The sequence below is a fragment of the Sprattus sprattus genome (genome assembly GCF_963457725.1).
Source record: "Sprattus sprattus genome assembly, chromosome: 17".
Lineage (NCBI taxonomy): Eukaryota > Metazoa > Chordata > Actinopteri > Clupeiformes > Clupeidae > Sprattus > Sprattus sprattus.
In genome coordinates, this window is record NC_137915.1 from 20,295,306 (window position 1) to 20,316,723 (window position 21,418).

Consider the following 21,418-nt stretch of genomic DNA (forward strand, 5'->3'; position numbering starts at 1 on the left):
AGGAGTTATTGAAAAGAAGATGCATCTCACTAATGTGGGAGGATGTGTGCTATCGACATATGCTTGAGGATTCACTGTCCCTTTTTTATGTATGATGAAATGAAAACATATATCTGTGAATTATTTTAATAAGTTGTTATTAATTGTTAGCTCAGAGTTGTTTGCAAGATGTATGTTTATAAATGGCAGTGGCACGGCCACCCTGTACCTTTCATGTTGTTAAATTTTAAATTAAATTCAATGTTAAAAAATGTTAAGTTAAATTCGTTGTTCAAAAATGTTAGGTTAAATTCAATGTTAAAAAAAAAAAACACTAGGCCCAGTATATTATAAACAAAATGTTATGCAATTTATATAGTAGGGGGTCCCTCCCTGCTCATCTCGCCATCAGTCTGGGGGTCCCTGGCCTGAAAAACGTTGAAGACCCCTGGTCTAATGGATCGAAACCCTCTGGCCTTTATTATACATCCCTTTTAATTACATGGACTTTACTTGCCGGGGTGCCGGGGTTCCGTTTTTGACATTATGTTCTTTCGCATTGATTATACGCTGGCAGTATAATGACAAGCTAAGGCCATTTGCTGGTCGGAAAACGCAGGCAAGGAATTGATATGTGATTCATGTCGATAGTGTTGGTGACCGCTTTCTTACGTTCGACTACAGGTGCCGCCAGTGGCCAGAGAGGATTCCTGGGGTGCATCCGTGCCCTAAGAATGAATGGCGTGACCCTTGACCTGGAGGAAAGGGCAAAAGTCACGCCAGGGGTGAAGCCCGGCTGCTCGGGCCATTGCACCAGCTTTGGGATGTACTGCCGCAACGGGGGCAAGTGTGTGGAGAAGTACAACGGCTACTCATGCGACTGCTCCGCCACGGCGTACGACGGACCCTTCTGTACCAAAGGTAGGAGATCTGAAGCAGGCTCAACAGGTGTCATCATGTTATCATTCTCCACAGAAATCTCACCTGTCGTATCACTCTGTGTACGTGTATTACAGAAAATGATGACCTTACTGAAACTGGCAGTTTTTCTCTCAGACTGATGCATACATTCACTTCTAAGTCTGGTCTATATAAACAATGTTAGATTAGCTGTTTCAATTAACAGGAATGAGGCTTCACATTTTCTTTTTGATTGTTGATGGTTTTATTTGTTATCATCCTTTTGTTGAGTTTTGTGATGGTTAATTTCAGGGCTTAGACTAGTCAACTACACTAACTACACTAATAGTGTTCGACTATTCATACACTCTGTGCCATAGTTTATCATGGCCCTGCACACTGTGTGGACTTCTTTCCCATACATGATAAGAGGCTCCTACCTTCCATATATACACATCATGGTATGGATACTCACACACCTCACACAGTTATTGGATGTTTGCACACTTCTCACACACTGTGTGCTCTACCATTTCATCATACATGTTTTTGGATTCCCTGTGTGTGTTCCACCGTGTGCAGTCTAATGAGGGCGGCCCTTGATCTGAGCATGCAGCGCGACACTTGTCAATGTGTTTTTTTCCCCCGAAACCTCCAGGCTAAAAGCCATGGTACAGGTGAAAAATGAATAAGTTATCGAGTGATGGCTGGTGTGACAGGCTTCCTTCCTGCCCGCCCGCCTACCTTCCATTTGAATATGCAAATGGCTCCATGCCGCGCATGAAAGGACCTTGTTGGCATCGATTGCTCTCTGCTGAGACCTCCATCAAGTGCCGGCAGGCTCCCCGTTCAAGATGGCCACGCTTCTGTGCCCTGCTGGGCCCCAAAAGAAAGCCTTAGCTCTCATTGTTCGCTCTCAGCTCCGGTCTTTTTTGTGGTGGTGTGTGTGTGAGGTTGTTTGTGTGTACATGTGTGTGTGCACTTCTGTGTGTGTGTGTGTGCGCACTTCTGTGTGTCTGTGTGTGTGTGTTTATGTGGGTGCACATGCTTTGTGTGTTTGTGCATGTCTCCTGTGTGTGTCTGTGTTTGTGTGTGCGTGCGTGCGTGCGTGCGTGCGTGCGTGTGTGTGTTTGGGTAAACCCTGAAATATGCATGAACACTCTCATAATTGGGACACGTTAGCTCGCATTTCCATTTATACATATTTACACGGGCCCTGTCAGGGGTATTGCAGCATTCTTATTTCCCTTTTGCCCTTTTTTTCTGCCTGAGGGGGTCACTCTCTACGTTTGCTTTTAGGCCTTACTGCCTACTGCACACAATGGAGGCTCAGTAATGACTAACACTCCCACTTCAGTGCTGTGATCTCTCTCCTCGCCGCCTGCCTGTCCTCTCCTTGCCGCTGCTGCCCCCATCTGTGTGTGTGCTTTGAAAATGGAAGTGGACCTTGCCACGGCGATTATTTGCATGCTGTGCCCAGTGCAGAATAATGGCTACAGAACCATAACAGTTTGTTTCTTTTCGTCAGCTATTGAAAAGCCAGGTCACATTTGAACTCGCTCTGCCTTGTTGTTTTCTTGGACAGGTCGATTTAAATTACCCTGGAAAGAAATTAGCCTATGTATGTATGAAATATAACATCTGGGGAAAATATATTAACATAAAAAAAGCACCAAAACATGCTTGAAGATTAAGTATGAATGTATGTATGAGTATGCTGTAATAATATGCTGTGACGGTCGCTTGCATCAGTATAGATTTAAGTGTGCCATGTAGAGCACATGCAAAGAGTCAGTAGAAAGTGAATCCTTCTTCCTTGTGGGAAATCTCCCAGGACTACTCCAGCTGCTCATCCTCTATGCCTGTATGTAAAGTAGCTTCACTTATCAAGGGAAGCAACATACAGTAGAGGGGAGGAAGTGTGTATGTCTTCTGATATTCAAACCCTTGACCCTTCATGTTGTTTTGCACCTTGCAGTAGTTAAGATTTCACCAGTCGAGATACAGCGTCTCACATATATGCCATATTCGTTTAGAATTTGTATTAGTTTCTCCATGAGACACAGTACTGAACACACTTCAGATTATGTAGGGCCTGACATAAAGCATTTAACCAACACACACAATTATCAGCTTCATACTCTGTCAACAAAATTCATATCAACATCACACTCTGACAGCTTTATACGGTATGGACAGTGATCCTAAAGGGGGTTAATTTTCCTTTTGTTTCTTCCTATATTTATTTATGTTGAGGACTCTCTGAACAAGAGAGAGAGTATTACCCTATTTACACCTGGCATTAAAATACATTTTGGATTATCAGATTGCAATCAGATAGTGCTTGACAGCATGTAAGTGCAGGTGCAAATGCACCCAAGATGCATTAAGGACTGATTGTGATCCAGTCAGACAGACAACCTCCGGAGGTGGTCAGGGACGCATAGTGACCACATTAAAACTGATAAGTGTACATGTAATTGAGTTGGCAATCCACATGCTACGCAGGCAGAAAAACATAATGGTGCACGACCGATCCAAACCATGGAGGTTCCAAAAGCAAGCAAGCAAGCACAATAACACAGCTCCACAGATGGCTAACATCTTCTGTTCTTCTGTCTTTAGTTTTTTTTTAGTGAACTGGAAAAATGATCAGATCTCAGTGTGGTCACTGGAGACACATATCAATACCAGGGGTAAATGTTATCAAATTAAAACTAGATAAAAGACAGATTTTAATTCTGGGTGTAAATAGTCAAAAAGAGAGAGCGTGTGCGAGAGTAAATAGCCAAAAAGAGAGGGTGAGGGAGATAGAGAAATAAAAAGAAGGAGGTTGGGGGGAGAGAAAGACATCTGCTAAGGTAGTCTTCATCGATGACACCTTGGTTTTTTCATTAGACACACAGCTCTATTCCATTCTAATGGGCAAAGGAAATCTATAAGCACAGTGCATGACAGCATGTTAAAACAGCAGAGCCGACTCCCCCCAACCCCCCCCCCCCCCCGGTGTGGACATACTTTATTACCTCCCCTGATTTCCCAGGGTCCCCTCTGTTCCGCCCATATGCACTGCATGCAGTGCTATTTGTGTATACTGCCCCTATATGGCAGACACTTGTTTTCTCATCAGTGTTAAATGGTCTGTGCAAGGACCTTTGTTCCTGTGTTGTCATCTGAAACGGGGAACCAAGGAAACAATCGTCGTGCTTTTCACGCTTCATTGAGAGATGAAATAGTATTTTCCCATGTCAACAGAGATATCAGTATTTGGTTGTTTTTAGTTGTCGGATTAAGATTGTATTTGTCTCTTTTATCGATGTTTAATTAAGAACCATTGTTAATCTCTGCTGTCACTCTCACTAACCTTCCAGACATCGGTGGCTTCTTCGAGGCGGGCACTTTGGTGAGGTATAACTTTGGGTCTGAGGCCGGCGCTGCCTCCTCATCGGCCAAAGAGGCGCAGAGCGTTGGCGAGTCTTCGCCCCGAGAAACCAATTTAACACGCGAGGACCTGGCCTTCAGCTTCAGCACCTCCAGCGCCCCCAGCGTCCTCGTCTACGTCAGCTCCCGCACACAGGACTACATGGCTGTGGTGCTTAGGCGGAACGGTGAGAACAAGACAACACCTCCACCCAATGGCCGCTCTAACACAGGCGTGACAGGAAAGCTCTCTATTTATCTCTAAGAATCTCTTTCTGTTCTCATCCCAGTTATGGTTTATTTCTGTTGTATCTTTAACCTCAGTGTTCTTCAAAATGGGCTTTAATCAGAAATGTTTTTGAAGGCTTATACAATTTTAAGCTGTGCTTCAGTCCAACTTAATGCTTTCGTCTTAGACATGTTTCTGTTCTGATCACCTCTGCAGTTGTATTGTTGGGTCTATAAGCACCAATTAAGTGTAACGCTCACCTCGCATATGGTTGCATGGTTTAATTCTGTTGTGTCTTTAAAGGGATTTTTACTCTACTGAACTCTGATTTTGTAGGTTGTAGGACTATAAAGTGCTTTAGTCTACCTCTTCGTTGTCTCTGTGTGTTTGTGTTTCTTAGTTCATGGGGGAGTTGGTGCTATGATGTGTATTTAGTTGATGTACCTGTGTGCAAGAACTCTGACTCCTGACTGAGGAAAGAATACACTCCCATATAATTCCAGTAAATAGACATAAACCAAGTACACATTTGAAATCAAACTGCTGAAGTACCTCTGTGACATGTCACAAGTGCATCCCTGTATCACTGATAAATATTCACATCTAGTTTGTAGATTCCCATATTTATTTATAGCTCCAGCTATCAGATTGAAGGAGATGAGGTGAATTTGAAATTGCCACATTATTTGTTATAGCTCCCCATGCATTTTCATGTTCTGAAATATCACGTTGAAGAGCAGCAGAATGCCTACATTGATGGGAATTGGCATGCTAAAAATGTGTTTTGATGCAGTCTGATTAGCTCTTTGAAGGGGAGAACTCGCATATACATACATCCAGGCGGCCAAGTAATTTTGTACCAGGGCTGTTTGATGTTTTTCATTAAGCAGAGTTTCATAAAAACTCCATCTTCCGACAGCCCCCCCTCCCCTCCCCTCCCCTCACACTCATTGCCTGGCTCTGTGCTCTATAATCAGAGGCTAACGACAGCTGTTTATTCTGTGTGTCGTTCTAGACGTCAGAACTCCCCTCCCTTAGCAGGAGCCAGGCTGGCAGGTCGATTTCATAGAACATTTGTGCTGCATTAATTGCAGAGGGGGAAGTTTGTCTGCCTTCATCACTGTGGCCTTGTGTGCTGCACTCCGACAGGAGCATGAGGCTCCAGATGGGAGAAATTAAGGGGCTATAGAGTACAGTGGCAGTGGTACAGTAATTGCTATTGCGGTCGCTAAAATGGAGGGTGGCAGGGGGGTTGTCAGGCACCAAGCATGGCTGGTGTGGTGTGAACATAAGGGTGTGTCTGGTGTAGCCTGTGTTGACCCCTTGTGCTCTCAGCTGAAGTGAAGAAGCACTAATGCTGAGAGGGGGATTTGTATTCTCTGGAGCAGGTTAGAGGCAGGTTAGAGCAGGCAGGCTGACGTTTGCTCTCTTTCACTCACACACTCACTTACTCACTCACCCACTCTCTCTGTCCCCTTCACGCTGTCTTTCCCTCATCCCTGTTCTATCGCTCTCTCTTTCTTTCCACCCTCTCTCTCTTCCTGTCCTCTTTTTCTTTTCACAACTCCTCCTCTTTCTCTGACTCTTTTTTCTGTCTCCTTTTCTCTCACTCTCCTCATTGCCTCCTACCTCCTGTGTTGTCTCTCTCTCCTCACTCCCTTCACCTCGCTCTTTCTCTATCCCCCTTTCTCTATTCCACTCCCTCCTCCTTTCTTACTCTCTCTTTCTCTCTCTCCCTCGCTCGCAGGCACACTGCAGCTGCGGTATGACCTGGGAGGCCTGAAGGAGCCTTTTGTGGTGGACGTGGACCAGCGTAACCTTGCCAACGGGCAGCCACACACAGTCAACATCAGCCGAGTGGAGAGGAGCATCCAGGTCCAGGTACACAACAGAGGACATGCAGCGCCACTCATCCTCTAGCATAGAGCAGAATGAGAAGTATCAGAATGGGACTGAATAGAATACAATAGAATAGAAGAGAGCAGGAAACAATTAAATAGAATAGAATAGAAAAGAGCATGGAACAACTAAATAGAATAAAATAGACCAATGCAATAGAATACAATAGAATAGAATAGTCTAGAGTCTAGACAATTTACTGCAAGGCTTATTATAGCAGGTCAAGACTGAAGAGTCTAGGCTGAAATCCTTCCCTGAGTTGGCCTTGGCCAATCCTTAACCTTGGCACTGGTGTTCATGCATGAAATGGTCGATTTGTGCACAAGTGCAGCAAAAACAGGCTAGCTAAACTCACTCTCCCCGGCTGGCTGGCCAGTGAGCTCTAGCTGCTGTGGGCTGGAACAGAGCCCGGGATAGAAAATCCCTTTGGTTTCTTCAGTAAGACTCCTACTTTACGGTGTACTTCATACAGCTTCTGCCTCAGCATCATTAGTGTTACATCAGTCTGACATGCCATAGATTAGCTGAGCCTCTAGTCAACTGGATTGTCAATCAACCCACAGGGTCTCATATCATGATCTGGTATTGTGACAATAAATGTCCCTTAACATGAGTATTATGTGATTTTGACATTAGCGTTGACAAAAACAGTGTTTGTGACTGCAAATGACCGCTGTCATGAAGGACTTAATGAATGCATCATGTAGCAGTCTTAAAACATCCTCGTGTAGAGTGTCTGCATATTCCTGATGATATCGCACCCAGTAGGACTGGGTGGTGCTGCAGAGGCATTGACTGGTCTCTCCATTAGTGGTTGTAAAACTCCTGTCAGCCCTCCCGGCCTTGAAGAGGAGGAGGATGGGGAGGAGGAGAAGGAGGAGGAGGATGGGGAGGAAGAGGAGGAGGAGGAGGAGGAGGATGGGGAGGCAGATAATTGAAAGGCATTATTGATTGGTACAGCTTGGCTCAGGGTGCACTTTAGATTTTTTATTATGTCTAAACAGCCAAGGAATGTTTTGGCTGATGCTGTCGATATGAGGGTGTGTTTGTGTGTTTGTGTGTATGTGTGTGCGCGTGTCTGTGTGTGTGTGCATATACAGGGTGTCCGCGGGGTCTTAAAAAGTCTTAAAAAGTCTAAAATTACACATTTTCCATTTTAGGCCTTAAAAAGTCTAAAATATAGCGATTTTTTGCACTATATGTCTAAAATTGAGTTGGAGTAATTTAAGACCTACGTTTCAATGCAAAATATCGACCCAAAAAATATATTTTTTTACGTCCTTTTCCACGCCGTTCTGTTTTTTCTTTTCCTGTAATGGGCGCAGTTATGGTCCGTGTAGTTCTACATGACATGTTGCTGTTAGTGGAACGTAATAAGAAAACTACGGATGTGAAACGGAAATGTACTCTCGTCACTTGCAGTAGCAAGTATTTTGATTGCCTGTGTGCGAGCAAGGCGGGAAGTTATGAAGTAGAAGACAACTAAATGGCAAAAGAAGATGGGGAAATGCAAATTCAATGATAACTGGCTCTCGCGACCGGAATTTTCGGACTGGTTGAAACGCGTTCCCGACGACAGTGAGGCTTACTGCATTCTCTGCAAAAGAACTCTAAAACTCGTCACCCTGGGCATTAAGGCACTGGAATCGCACACAAAGTCAAGTAAGCACCAGGACTCGGCAAATGCGGCGCGACATTCGCATGGTATAGCCCAGTTTTGTTCTGCAGCTAGCATAAATAATAGCTCTACCGGTAGTACTAGTTCTAGTGCTGCGTCCAGCATTCGCGAACAATTGGGCTCATCTGACACTATGGGCAAGGCTGGCAGCAAAATGGCAGAGCTCCTCTCAAAATCCAATACTCTGAGGAGGGCTGCTAAAGACAAACTCTCCCAGCTTAAGGTTCTGGAGGATGAAATTGCCACCAAAAGTGCACAGCTTAGAAGCATGTAAAATAATGGATGTATATACAGCCGCGGAAAAAATTAAGAGACCACTTCAAAATTATCAGTTTTCATGCTATTTTGACCAATTGTCATTTTTCTGCAAATAAATGATCTAAATGACAATATTTTTATTTGAAATTTGGTAGGAATGTTGCCAGTAGGTTATAGAATAAAACTAAAATGTACGTTTTACTTTAACACATACCAATAAATAGTAAAACCAGAGAAACTGATAATTTTGAAGTGGTCTCTTAATTTTTTCCGCGGCTGTATGTTTGTTTCATTGACAATAAATGTCAATTGACCGCAGTCTGGCTTTGTTATTTCTTTTTTTTGATTCGCCGTGAAGGTCTTAAATTGAACCCATGATGGTCTAAAAAAGGTCTAAAAAAGTCTAAAATTGCACTTGTTAAAACCTGCAGACACCCTGTATATATGTGTGCGTGTGTGAATGTGTGTGCGTGGGTGCTGTGCGGAGTACATCCTAAAATGACAAAGACAGCAAGCTGGAAGGCATATGGGACTCTCTCTCTCTCTGATCTATGATGTCCACAGCACCTTTAACATTTCCACTAGCCACAGGTAGTATTGGATTTCCTGAATCTCTCTTTCCCTCACACTCTCTCCCCCGGTGGTGTGTGTGTGTGTGTGTGTGTGTGTGTGTGTGTGTGTGTGTGTGTGTGTGTGTGTGTGTGTGTGTGTGTGTGTGTGTGTGTGTGTGTGTGAGAGTGCTGTGTTAAGTGCGAAGGTGGAGAGAGGTCTGAGTGATGGGAAATGCCATCTGAGGTGTGAGGCGGTGTGCTAGGCGAGTCGTCTCAGTGGCTCTCAGGGGCCCGCCTGCCAGTCAGGGGGCCTAAACAAGCTCTATTGCCCAATCACAGGGCCTTCGTCGCCACAGACAGAGGAGGCAGAGGGGTCGGCGGATAGATTGCGGCCTTGTCATCACATCACGGGAGATATGAGAGATGACTGCAGTCTACTCTTTGTCCTCGCTCCTCTCTTTCTCTCACACACTCTCTCTCCTTCTCTCTGTCTCACTCCATATCTCCCTCTCTCTTTCTGTTTCTATCTCTCTATCGTTCTTATCCTATATCACTTTCTATTTCTATATTTTCTCCGCCTTCCTCTCCTTCTTTCACTTTCTCTCTGGCACGCTCTCTCCCCATCTCACCCTCATTGTCTCTCTCTCTCTTTTCATTCTCTGCCCATCTCCCTGCCACCCACCCTCTCTCTCTCTCTCTCTCTCTCTCTCTCTCTCTTCCTCTCCCTCTGGGCACCCTACATTTTGCCTGTCAGTGGATTCTCCACGCTCTGCCATTAGGCCAGCCAGCGCTGGAGGCTAGCAGCCGCCGTATCACATTTCCTCCCTGTCTGGAGGGATCAGGCGTGCTGAGCTGATAAGCCAGTCTGGGCACGGAGGCCAGACCCCAGGACCAGTGCTCCCCTTCACCGGGCCTCCAGTCAGTGCTGGCGCTAAAGGCCTGAGCACTTTCCCACTGTGCTGCCTGTGCCCAGGCCTCTGGAGGGGACTGCCAGAGCAGAGGTGGAGAGACAGAGAGGGAGTGGGAAGGAGGGAGAGCAGGAGCGAGAGATACAATGTGTGTGTGTGTGAGAGAGAGAAGGTCGGGACCATCTTGTGAAAACACTGTGACATTGTGGAAGATTGAATGTTGGAACTGTGTTTCAGTTGGGCTCTGAGGGTTGTGCACTTATACACACATGTGCAGAGACACACACACACACACACACACACACACACACACACCACACATGCAGTGGTACTGAATGGAAATTGTATTTAATCGGACCCACACAAATGAATTCACTGTCAGTGATGCAAATGTGCTGACAAATACACACATGTGGTTAGTCACATAGACAGATACACACACACACACGCACACACACACACACACACACACACACCAACACACACATACACACACACATGAATGTACATTAATGAGAGTGTACAACACCCTAGATATACACTACTGTAAACACACATATCCACAAACACACATTTTGCAAAAGCAACCGATTTTCAGGGCGATGTCCTCTCTTCCCCAACCATGCTGTGAGTCTCTCAGCAGTCTGGTACATTTTATGCACACACACACACACACACACACACACACACACAAAAACGCAGACAAACGCACACACCCACACACATACACACAAAAACGCAGACAAACGCACACATACACATACACACAAACACATACTCTAAAACACACACATACACACAAACACATACACACACATACTCACACACACATACCCACAAACACACACTCATACACACACATTTCTCTAATGTCAGTCTGCGCAGATCTGATTTCCATTTTGGTGGTCTCCCCTCAGTAAATGACGTGACAGGGAGAAGTAGGCGCACCCCCACCCAGAGAACTGTTCTCATTCTCCCCCCCAAGCCCCCTGGGCCTGCTTCTGATTGCACCAATGGCTGCGCCCGAGTGGAAGCATCCAATTTCTGTGCACAGCCACTAATTAGGATAGTCGATTGGATTCTCCCTCCCTAATGGCAAAGCTTGACTGCTTTGATGTGATGCAAGACGTCTGGGAAGCCAAACACACCCTGCAAACTCACGACTGGCATATCATCCCTCTTCCAGCCTTTACTTGCTCCCCCAGCAACTTCTTTAACCAACTTGTTTAGATACGCAAACTGTTTAGGTTGAGCCTCCGCGCATTTTGCATTAGATGTGCAACGCTGACATCAAACGGCATGGCAGAAGTCAGTCAGTTACCTCGAGCAGCAGAAAAGAAAAAAACATAATTTTCAGCGTTTACAGGCAGACATGATTAGATCATTCCTGTGTTATGGCATGACACTAAATATTTATCACTGTTTTGTTTCAAGCTTAACAATTGGTTTCAGTCTACAGCCCAGTGAAAAGGCAATTCACCATGGTAACAATGATAGACTTGATACGCTCGGAAAACTTTCCAGCTCTTTCTACACCCCAGGGGTGCGATACGAAGCTGGCTCTAATAGGTGAATGCATTATTCATTTGCTATAATGAACCCTTTCGAGGGCTTCCATGGACTTGTCAGGTCAACCTCCTATCAAAAGCCCTCTGCAGGCCCAACGTCCCTGTTTCATCTGTGCGTGGGTTCTGGTTTGTCTTGGAATTATGATGAGAGGAAGAGAGAGATGGAAGTAGAGAGGGAGAGAAAGAAAAAAAAGAAAGAGGTGGAGAGATAGCAAGAGAAAGGGATTTCCTGAAGGCCTGAAAAAAGACATGGTTGTTCCCCAGGCACAGGAGCAGATTGGGCAGGTTTTTTCTCTTCTTTGGAATAGATGGATCGTCAGAAGTTATCCCCGGTTAGCCTCCAGAGCCTCCCTCTCTCATCTGCCATGGCTCGCTCATCAAGTCCTCCACCCCGCTGGGCCTGGGGTTAGCTTATACTGTCCCTAAGTGGTGGGACCGCCGAGACACAAGTGGTGTGGGTGGAGAGAAATATCTCTTCCTGCCAACCTATTATCTCTGTACCTGCATGGGGGAGGGGGGGGGGGGGGCAGGTATCCATTACTACCCTGAATACACAGACAAGAGGAACTCCACCTATGCAACTTAAACCCGGAGCTCCCAATACACCTGTGCAGTGACCAAAATACTATTATTTGAATTAGACTGAAGCTTAAGGAGTTTGCCAGTATATTAGAGAGACTCTGGAGTGCTGATGGAATTGGCCTGGAATCGATTCTTGTTGGGGATATCTGTGTGTGTGTGTGTGTGTGTGTGTGTGTGTGTGTGTGTGTGTGTGTGTGTGTGTGTGTGTGTGTGTGTGTGTGTGTGTGTGCGCTTATATGGATATGTGTGTGTGTGGGTTTCTGTGTATGGGGTGGGAGGGGGGGGGGGGCCTTCCTTCAGATCCCACAGAGCCCCAGGATTGTGATTAATTACCCCCTTGGTGGGGTCCCATCGAGCAGGAGAGGCTCCCGCAGCGGAGAGAGAGAGACAGGGGCTCACTGGCGCACAACCTGTTTGTTTTGGGCGATAAAGGTAAATAAGCTGAGAGCACTTTAATTGTGTCATGTTATCCTGGCCACCACTGCCTTACCAATCTGCCTGACACCCCTCTCCTCTTTGCAGCAGCCTCGATTAACACACACACACACACTAACACACCGGCATCCCTGAGAGACTAACTGATGGAATTAGATTATGTCTGCAGAAAGCAGTTAAAAGGGGAAATGGAGCTGGAAATCGCAGAGGGGGGGTGGGGTGGTGGTTAGGGGGGGATAGGGGTTTCCAGACAATTTACCCATCCGTATGCACCTGGGAGTCTTCACAATAAACAAGACAAGCTTATCGGTGCAACATATCGTCGAGACAAATTACGCCCAAACTGCAAGTCGCAGAAAGTCATTGTCTTCCTCCTCCTCCTGCTGCCACCCTCAATATCCCATCAACCCCCCTCCACCACCCACCCCAGCCCTCCCCTTCTCCCCCTCCCCCACCCAACTCCAGGGCATCAGTATTCACAGCGTGCCTTGGTGATGAGAGAGGCACTTCCTCTGCACAGAGCCAACGTGAGAAGTCATGCTTTTACACACACACACACACACACACACACACACAAACACACACACACACACACACACACACACACACATACTCACACTCTCTCACACACACACACACACACACACACACACACACACACACACACACACACACACACACACTCAAACACACTCTCACACTCACACACACTCACAAAAAAAAGTAATTTGGCAGAAATGTTTCCTTCTAATGCTGAGAGGGGAGGATGAGTCACGCTTATCGCTAATTGCAGGGGAGCGCTGAGCAGGGGCTACGGCGGGCTAATGAAGGCTGTCAGGATATTAGGCAGCGCTTTATGAGGGAAGGTAAATATGCCCCAGCCCAGTAATAGTCCCGGGCCCCTCCCAGCCTGATGTGCTGTGTCCCAGGGGGGCCTGCAAACTCTCTGTGGAAATTTGGAATTACAAATTACATCCACCTCATGTCAATTAAGGCAAAACATTAGCTGCACTTACTGGGGCTTTTGTTCAGTGTCTTGTGAGTTGATCTTTGAAGTTTGGGAAAAAAAATAAGATTATACGAGTGTTTGAGCGTGTGTGTGTGTGTGTGTGTGTGTGTGTGTGTGTGTGTGTGTGTGTGTGTGTGTGTGTGTGTGTGTGTGTGTGTGTGTGTGTGTGTATGTGTGTGCGCATGCATGTTTGTGTGTCTATGTGTGTGTAGGGTGAATTTACTTAATGATTCAAGTCCTGAAATGAACCTTGGATCACTGTGCATGAACACCATGTGACCACTAGATGGCACCAAAGTAAGTAATGCCCCAGTTCTCTCAATCACAGGTTAAATGTCATAGTCACTAGGGGGCGACTATTCACCTGTCAGTCAAATGGAAACAGAGTACTTTGGCAAGGCAGCTAAGATCTAAACCATACAAATCATTACTCCATTTCTATGGCAAAACATTGTATAACTAACTCTAACCCTAACCCTAGAATATAAGAAGATTTCTATCAGAGCCAGAAAAAAAGCACATGTATGCAGACATATGTCCACAGAGAATGCAAGTACAATGCAGCAGAGTTCCTGTTGGATAGAGCCATTGCAAGTGGAGAGAAAGACCGCTGTAGTTCTTGAGGAGCTAGATGTTACTGTGAGGTGTACAAAGTTTATAATTTAGATAGTTAATTAAAGAGAGGCCAGTGTTCTGTGTTTAGCCCAGAATTCATGCCGTTTGGGGTTGACGCATAGCTCTGTTCTGTTTTGCTCTGTGATGTTCATGTGGTTGTGTTCCTGTGTGTCCCTGCAGCTGGATCACTACCCCACGGTCAGCTACTCGCTGCCTGATTCCTCTGACACTGAGTTCAACCTGGTCAAGACACTCTTTCTTGGGAAAGTCTACGGTGAGTCCAGATTTGAACTTGGCACAGAGAATGCGGCTTAGTGTTTTAATTTGTCTGAGTGGCTGTTCAATAGTTCTTTTGGGATTGCTCTCAGTGGTTTGTTCCTACAAAGCAAGACAAAGCTCTAACTAACCTTTATAAGCTATTGTGGTTTAGTGGTTGCCTGCATGGTGTAACACAGTAGAATGCATATCTGTAATAAAAACATGTATGGATGTATGGCTCGTGTCCTAAGTACATTTGCACACTAGGGGGTGCTGATACAACATGTTAGGAACCTTGGCTGGGAGTCTTTGTTTGTTCTCCATGTGTTTCATGAGAAAGGAGACCATTTCTATCATTGTGGTACAGTTTTGGGATGCTATGCATACTGTGTTGTGATTATCACTCATTTCACATATGCAACATTTCTGTCTGTCGTTTTACGAGGAAAGAAACAGGGGAACATGAAAGCAGGGCACTGGGAGTATCGGGTGTAACCCTCTCTGCAGTTCGACAAAATGACACTGAGACTTTGGCCAAAGGAATACAATACAGCTGCTCACTGATGCGCAGCGCTGTCCGTGGTGCTGATATTATGACACTTGCTGTGGTTCTCCCTGGTGGAACGAGCTGCATTTCTGTCCTCTTCCTCTGTCTGTCTGTCTGTCCGTTTCTCTCTCTCTCTGTCTCTCTGTCTCTCTCTCTCCTGTATCCCACTCTTTCTTCTCCACCTCTCTCCTCCTCCTCCTCTCTCTCTCTCTCTCTCTCTTTCTCCTCTCTCTCTATTTCTTTGAGGGTTATTATAGCCGTGACACTTATGTACGTGCCACCCACTGCACAAGGGGAATAACAATGAGGCTCTCAGTTTTTCATTATTCCTCACTCTGTGGTGACTGGGGAGGTGTGTGTTTGAGTGAGTGAGTGTGTGAGAGAGAGAGAGAGAGAGAGAGAGAGAGAGAGAGAGAGAGTGTGTGTGTCTGTGAACACATGTGTGTGTGTCTGCATATATCTGTGTGTGTTTTTCTGAGTGTGTGTGTGTGTGCGGTTTGGGGGGAGTACAATACCAAAGTCACCCTGAGTGGGATCTACTAGCGGCTGCCTTTCTCAGGTAATTACACCTGTCAGAATCTGGCCGGTGCCGTCAATAAACACGGCAGGCTCACACACAGCTCAGGCCAGAGGCAAGAGAGGCCTGGTAATGAATGTGGTTTTGTTGAATCCCACCTTGTTCTGCCGATGCTCATCTCAAATGGACATACACCCCCTGGCTTAGGGTGCATGTAGGTAACACAGGCGTCTACAGAGTAAAGGTTCATCCTTGACCAGAAAGCTACACACAGGAAACTACATTTTGCACATGGAGGCATTTGTCATTTGTTCGTTTATGTGGTTTCTTTGTAGTGTTCTTGACAGCATCATTTTCTTCACCTGCTCACACTCCTGCTAGTGTTTGCCACAACAATCTGTGCTGCAGAACATAAACTTTGAATTCTGTTTTCAAAGGACTGAACGAGGTGTCGATATAGTGCGGCATGTTATTTGCTCTAGTGTTGAGAAAAGGGAAACATTAGTAATGTATGAGTCTGCCCACTCATTCCCTCCCATCTCACTGCCTACTGTGCCAAGGTGACCCTCTTTCTGATGGAGGGTCTCTTTGAAGCACACACCCACTCAGTATCACACATTGACAGGCAAAACGCCCTGAGCCAGCCCTGCCATCAAACCAAATCTACGCACTGATGGGAGTCCTCATATCACCGGTAAGATCTGTCATCTGAATATCCACCCTGTGAGACAGTGGCGTGCCATCTCAGTTAGGATCTGTCTCCTTCAAAGCCGTTCCCAAGCTGCAATCTGACGATCTGAGTCTGGACCTTCACAGACAGCTGCAAATGGCAAGCAGTAGCCCTGTGGTTTTGTTTCCTGAGGCTCTGTCCTGTGATTCATACCTTGCTTTGTTTATAAACACTGTCCTAGGAAGGAGCTTGGAGACTCACAGGCCACCTACCAGTCACATCAGTGATTTATGATTGTAAATAGCATTGTAAATAAACCCAGCTTCCCTGCTGTGAAGAACAAACCGTTTGTATCCTTTCTGGCTCCGGTGCATGCCGTTTTAACAAACATGGGAATTGCAGTAGGAATGGACAGTATCAGTATCAATCTTAAAGCTTCGGGGTTGTGTGTCATCCCAAATATAAAAAATGGCACACACACAGCGCAGGAGATGGTGGCTTTCTTACAAAAACTCCAAAACATACAAAATGAACAAACATACATCAAGAAGACTAGGCACAAATCTGTAGCCACGCATCTAGCTTACAGCTTTGTTTATGTGACAGTCTCTTAGCCCTCCAGCCTGTCCAATCTCTCTCCCCACTAAACAATGAGGCACCCTTCTAATAAGGCAGCCCATGGGGCTAAATTGGTCCAATTAGTCCCAATTGGACCCATCCACCGATGTGGGGGGTCAACAACCATTAGGTCGGGGCAGTCCAAGTCTTTCTCCCTTTTTGGCCACAGTGAGAAGGGGGGGGGGGGATTTCACCATCTCACAAGTTCATTGAATTAGTATTTATGTTATTGTAGGTGTGTCAGTTGTGTTTGGTGTTGCATCTCTCACAAGACTGTCACTTGTGTCTATTTTGTTTGATGTGACAATATTCTTGGAGGACTTCAGTGTTAGTGTTAACGTAAGTATTTAGCCATAAAGTAAACACGTTTGTCCAAAGCCGTTTAGAGCGGGCGCTCATTTCCGCAGCTTCCTTGTGAATCGCACACATGACCTTGACAATTCCAGCACCTTGCTCTACTGCACTTCTGCCTAAGCCGCCACATGTACATTCATAAGCCAACATCAAAGGTGAAAGCTGCCATTACAGCCACGATTTGCTGTGTCATTTCCTGTGTTTTATCTGTGTGTGGTGGGGGGGGGGGGGGGGGGGGTCTGTGAGATCTGAAAGGATCTGGGTAATCCTCTTAACTCAGCTAATCAATTGTGTGTTCACTAATGCAGACACTGGATGACAGGGGCTTTGTCCTGTCGAGGCCCAGACTCTTGGCACCTCTCTCCGGATGAATGGGGGCGCTTGTCGGTCCTCATGACAGTCCCTTCAGATAACAGCCACCGCTCTTGTCTCAGGGCATCTGATGGTGTACGGACTCACAGACTAATACACACACTGTGTGTCTACCTCAAGGTCGTCCCCGCTCTCTATAGCCTGTCAGTAATGGGCGAACTGCTTTCCTGATGCTGAGGTAGCCCCTGTGTCTTTCAAACTACTGATGCAGAGTCCTGTGCAGCTTTAGCTTGCATTCGCTGTGGAAAGGTCAAGTTTGATCTAGCATTTGGCATATTTGCGGCATGCCAATGATGGTGTTCGTGAGGGGGCTGACTTATTTAGACTGTGAGATTGAGGATCCACACGGCAGAGGTGGAAGCAGAGAAATCATTACCATGGCCGACTGGAACAAATCGATATGGCCTGATGGACTGACCCTGAGGCAGCCTGAGCGCCGTTGTCTGGTCTGTTGGATCTCGCCGTCTTGTGGGTCTTAAGGAAAGCGTGTCTCTTATCATATTGGCACAGGGAGGGATCCACATACATATATGGAAAAGCTGGGTCGCTATGGGGAACTTGCCATTCCCTCTAGTCAATTTCATAGCATGGTGTCTGTAAACATGACGAGAGGGAGGTAAGGGGGGGATGAGAGTAGAAGAGAACACACACCACTGAATCTAAACTGTCAGCTTCAAACATCAGCATTCCTTCACATCAAAGGCATGTTACAGGCCGGAAAACCTGTTACTTTAGATTTCATATAAGCACCGCTGGGGATAGTAGATACATCCTGAATTGAAAAAAAGTAATTTTTATACAAGCAGCTTGGAGCAACTTCTAGTATTTCTAACAGGAAGACCTTCACTTGTTATATACAGAATGATAGGCCCCTTAAACCTGATGCATGTATTAACTATTTTGAGTTATGGCGTTTAACATTAATATAGTTTTTCATTCAAAGTTTATATCTTGTCACTTGTTTCTTTTCATGGCTAACTACTGTTTGTTTTTCCTTCCACACATTTTGTCCTGCTAAAAATATACAATTTATGTCCCAGCCCTCGTCCCAGGAGCCTTCAGCACTGGTAACATCAGCGTCCGATTGGGCCATCAGCACTAAACAAGTCACCGCAGGCTCCGCCGTAGCAATAAATCACTGTGTCATTAATTGAGCGAGTGAGGTGGGGCTGGCCATCTGCATGGGTGCTACTGCTGCTGTAATTGTGTTTGAAAGAAGCAGAAGGAACGCAGTCTTGCATCTGCTCTCTCCTCTCCCCTCTCCATTCCTTTCTCCCCTCTCCTCTCTCCTCTCCTCTCCTCTCTCCTCTGATCTGCTCTGCTCTGCTCTGCTCTCCACCCTTCACTCCTCCCTTTTCCTCTCCTTTCTCCTCTCTCCTCTCCTCTGCGCTGACCTGGCTGGTCTAGTGGCTTATTATTAGCAGAAGATGGCCCCTCATCCCTCTCTCCGTGTCACTGGGTCTCAGAGGAGGTGCCGCTGTGCCCTCCTTGTGGGGGAAAAACGACAGCACTACAGAGAGAATGTTAAACACAGGATAGAGGACAAGGTGTGCCGCCCTGACGGCAGTCCAGCTATGTTTAAGAGCAAGGATGTGGTAGATAGTTGATAGTTGTAGATAGTGGGCCATGGCTGTGATCAGTGTTAGAATGTTCACGCTTGAAATTCTGAAGTGGCAGTGGCATATAGCCAGTAGATGTGGATGGTTGGACTGTCAGTGTGTTGTAATGGGGATTATATACATAAATGTATACTTTATTCTAGTGGGGGCATGCTTGAAATCCTTAAGTGACCTACTACAGTACCTTTATATGGCAGACATGATTTTACAGTCAGCAAGTAGGACACAACTCAGTGCAAACCCCAAACCTTTCTCTGTGTGCCTACTGTAAGAGCCTCTCTGACTGGCTTATCTAAGTGTCATGTTCAAAGATGATGACACAGAGTATCAAAGTATCGCACTTTTTGGTCAGTGTCAATGCCAGTCCTGAAGATATTATATACAGTCGGTGGTCAGTGCCAATGCCAGTCCTGAGGACATTATATACAGTCGGTGGTCAGTGCTGAGATGGGGGAAGGAGCCATTTGATACTGTGTAGACGTGCTGGAGCGTCCGTCCAGCTGAGCAGACAGCCAACTCAGCACCCACAGGGCCTGGAGTCTGCAGTCAGTGGAGCCAGTAGATTAGCCAGGCCCCATCAATATCTTGAGCCCCTCCACCCCTCAACCCCCATCATCTTCCTCGCTCCACCAGCCTCCCGGATCAATACAGTATTCTTCCCAGAACCACCCAGGGTCCGGCGGACACAACAGTCCTGATGAGATGGGTTTATAACATGAAACTGGCTCCATAAAACCTATTGGATTTGTATAACAAAGAGAGTAAATATTCACCTCGTAATTATCTATCACTATGGTAGTACATGAATGAAAAGACAGAGTGTGTGTCTGTGGGAGAGGTAGCAGGTCATTAAATAAGTGCATATTTTATAGTCTCAGAGGACTGCATCATACTTGCAGATTGATATTCAGCTCACTGCAGTGGACTATCCCTGTGAGAAATGGCCTACCTTAGGTCTCCCTTGCTCACTTCTCTCTCTCCCCTTCTAGTTCTCATTTTCTCATTCTTTGAATCTACTCTCTTCTCTCTCTCCCCATCAAAATCTCATTCTCTCATTCTTTCTATCTACTCTGTTCATCTGTATCCCTCTCAGTGTTTCTATGTTTTGTTTGTTCTTTTCTCCCTCACCTTTTCCCCCTCCTTCTCTCTTCCTGTGTACACCTTTCTTTCTCTCCCTCCCCCATCTCTGGCTTTCTCTCCCTCTCTTTCTCTCACAATAATCTGGTTATCAGGCAAGAGAGAGTGGAAACTTTATACTACAGCACCTTCACAGCAGTATCACTGCAGCAGAGCATCACCAGACAAGGGCTTCTTTTAAACCCCCACCCCCCTTCACATTTTTCATCCACCCCTCGGCTGTCTCTGCGCCAAATCGATGGAAGTGTTGTTCTGCTGCTGGTAAAAGCTCTGCATGATCAGCCTCAAGATTGCCTCTCTGCTCCTCACATCTGATAAATAGCATGTAAGAGGGGTATTTATAGTGCAGCACTTCTCAATCAACATATACAAATGAGATCCGTCTGGGAGACATCAGAGATTAATCCACACACACACACACACCCTTTTTTTGACAATAATGATTTACGACATGAAAGCTCGCGTTCTTGATGGGGCAAATTTGAGCAGCAGTTGTTTTTATTTGAGCACCACACGGTTTCTGTTAACCTCATGAGTGTGCTCTCTGGTTTCCTTTGACAAGGCGATGCGGTGTGTCATTCAAATTCAATAGCCAAATCACTCAGGCTTGTTTTGTCAATTAAAATGGGATGTTACGGTGAACTGTGCTATTTGCGGCGGGAAAAAGCTTTCACTTTGTGTACTGCTGTGCCTGCCATAGCAGTCTTTCAGTTCTGAGGAGTCTATATTTCTGGCTGATTTTCAGTGGAGCAGGACGAGTATGTAGGTGCATTAGCTATGTCTTTACCAAAATAATGTCAGATGCCATCCTTACACAGACATTTTATGACAACAGCTCTGGACGGGCATCAAATAAATGTGGGGGCAATCGTGCATTAATGTCAAATGTTACCTGATTGGATAGGCATCAACTATACAACACATCAGCAAATCAATTAAGTTGAACACATGGAGGTGCCTCACAAAGTAGGGTTGGACGAAAAATCATATCACCTGAATCAACTAAATTGCAATCTTTCTTCACAATTTTGAAATGTACTGTCCAGAATATCCAGATTTCAACCTGTCAGGGACAGGGACCCAATCACATGACACAGAAGACAAGATATTTCAACAAAACAAAAGTTTGCTCACAATAAACTGGAGAAGGGAAAATCCACAGAGCAAAATCCCCAAAAGGGGAAGAAAAAAGCAGGCAAGGAAATTGGATACAATTAACAAGACAGACAATTGGAGCCAAACAGGGAACAGTAGGTAACGATTTAGATAATTAGCGAGAACGATTTAGAAAATGA

General features: G+C 45.7%; 1 protein-coding gene across 1 annotated transcript in view; it reads left to right on the forward strand.

Moving 5' to 3' along the window:
- Positions 1-21,418, forward strand: part of cntnap2a (contactin associated protein 2a) — a gene marked incomplete at both ends in the record, with an annotated part of 289,529 nt that overhangs the window by 253,070 nt on the left and 15,041 nt on the right. Inside the window, 4 exons of the mRNA XM_080854815.1 lie at positions 664-900; positions 4,251-4,487; positions 6,276-6,409; positions 14,212-14,305. Coding sequence (XP_080710941.1) covers positions 664-900; positions 4,251-4,487; positions 6,276-6,409; positions 14,212-14,305 — 702 coding nt within the window. The remainder of the gene's footprint in view (positions 1-663; positions 901-4,250; positions 4,488-6,275; positions 6,410-14,211; positions 14,306-21,418) is intronic.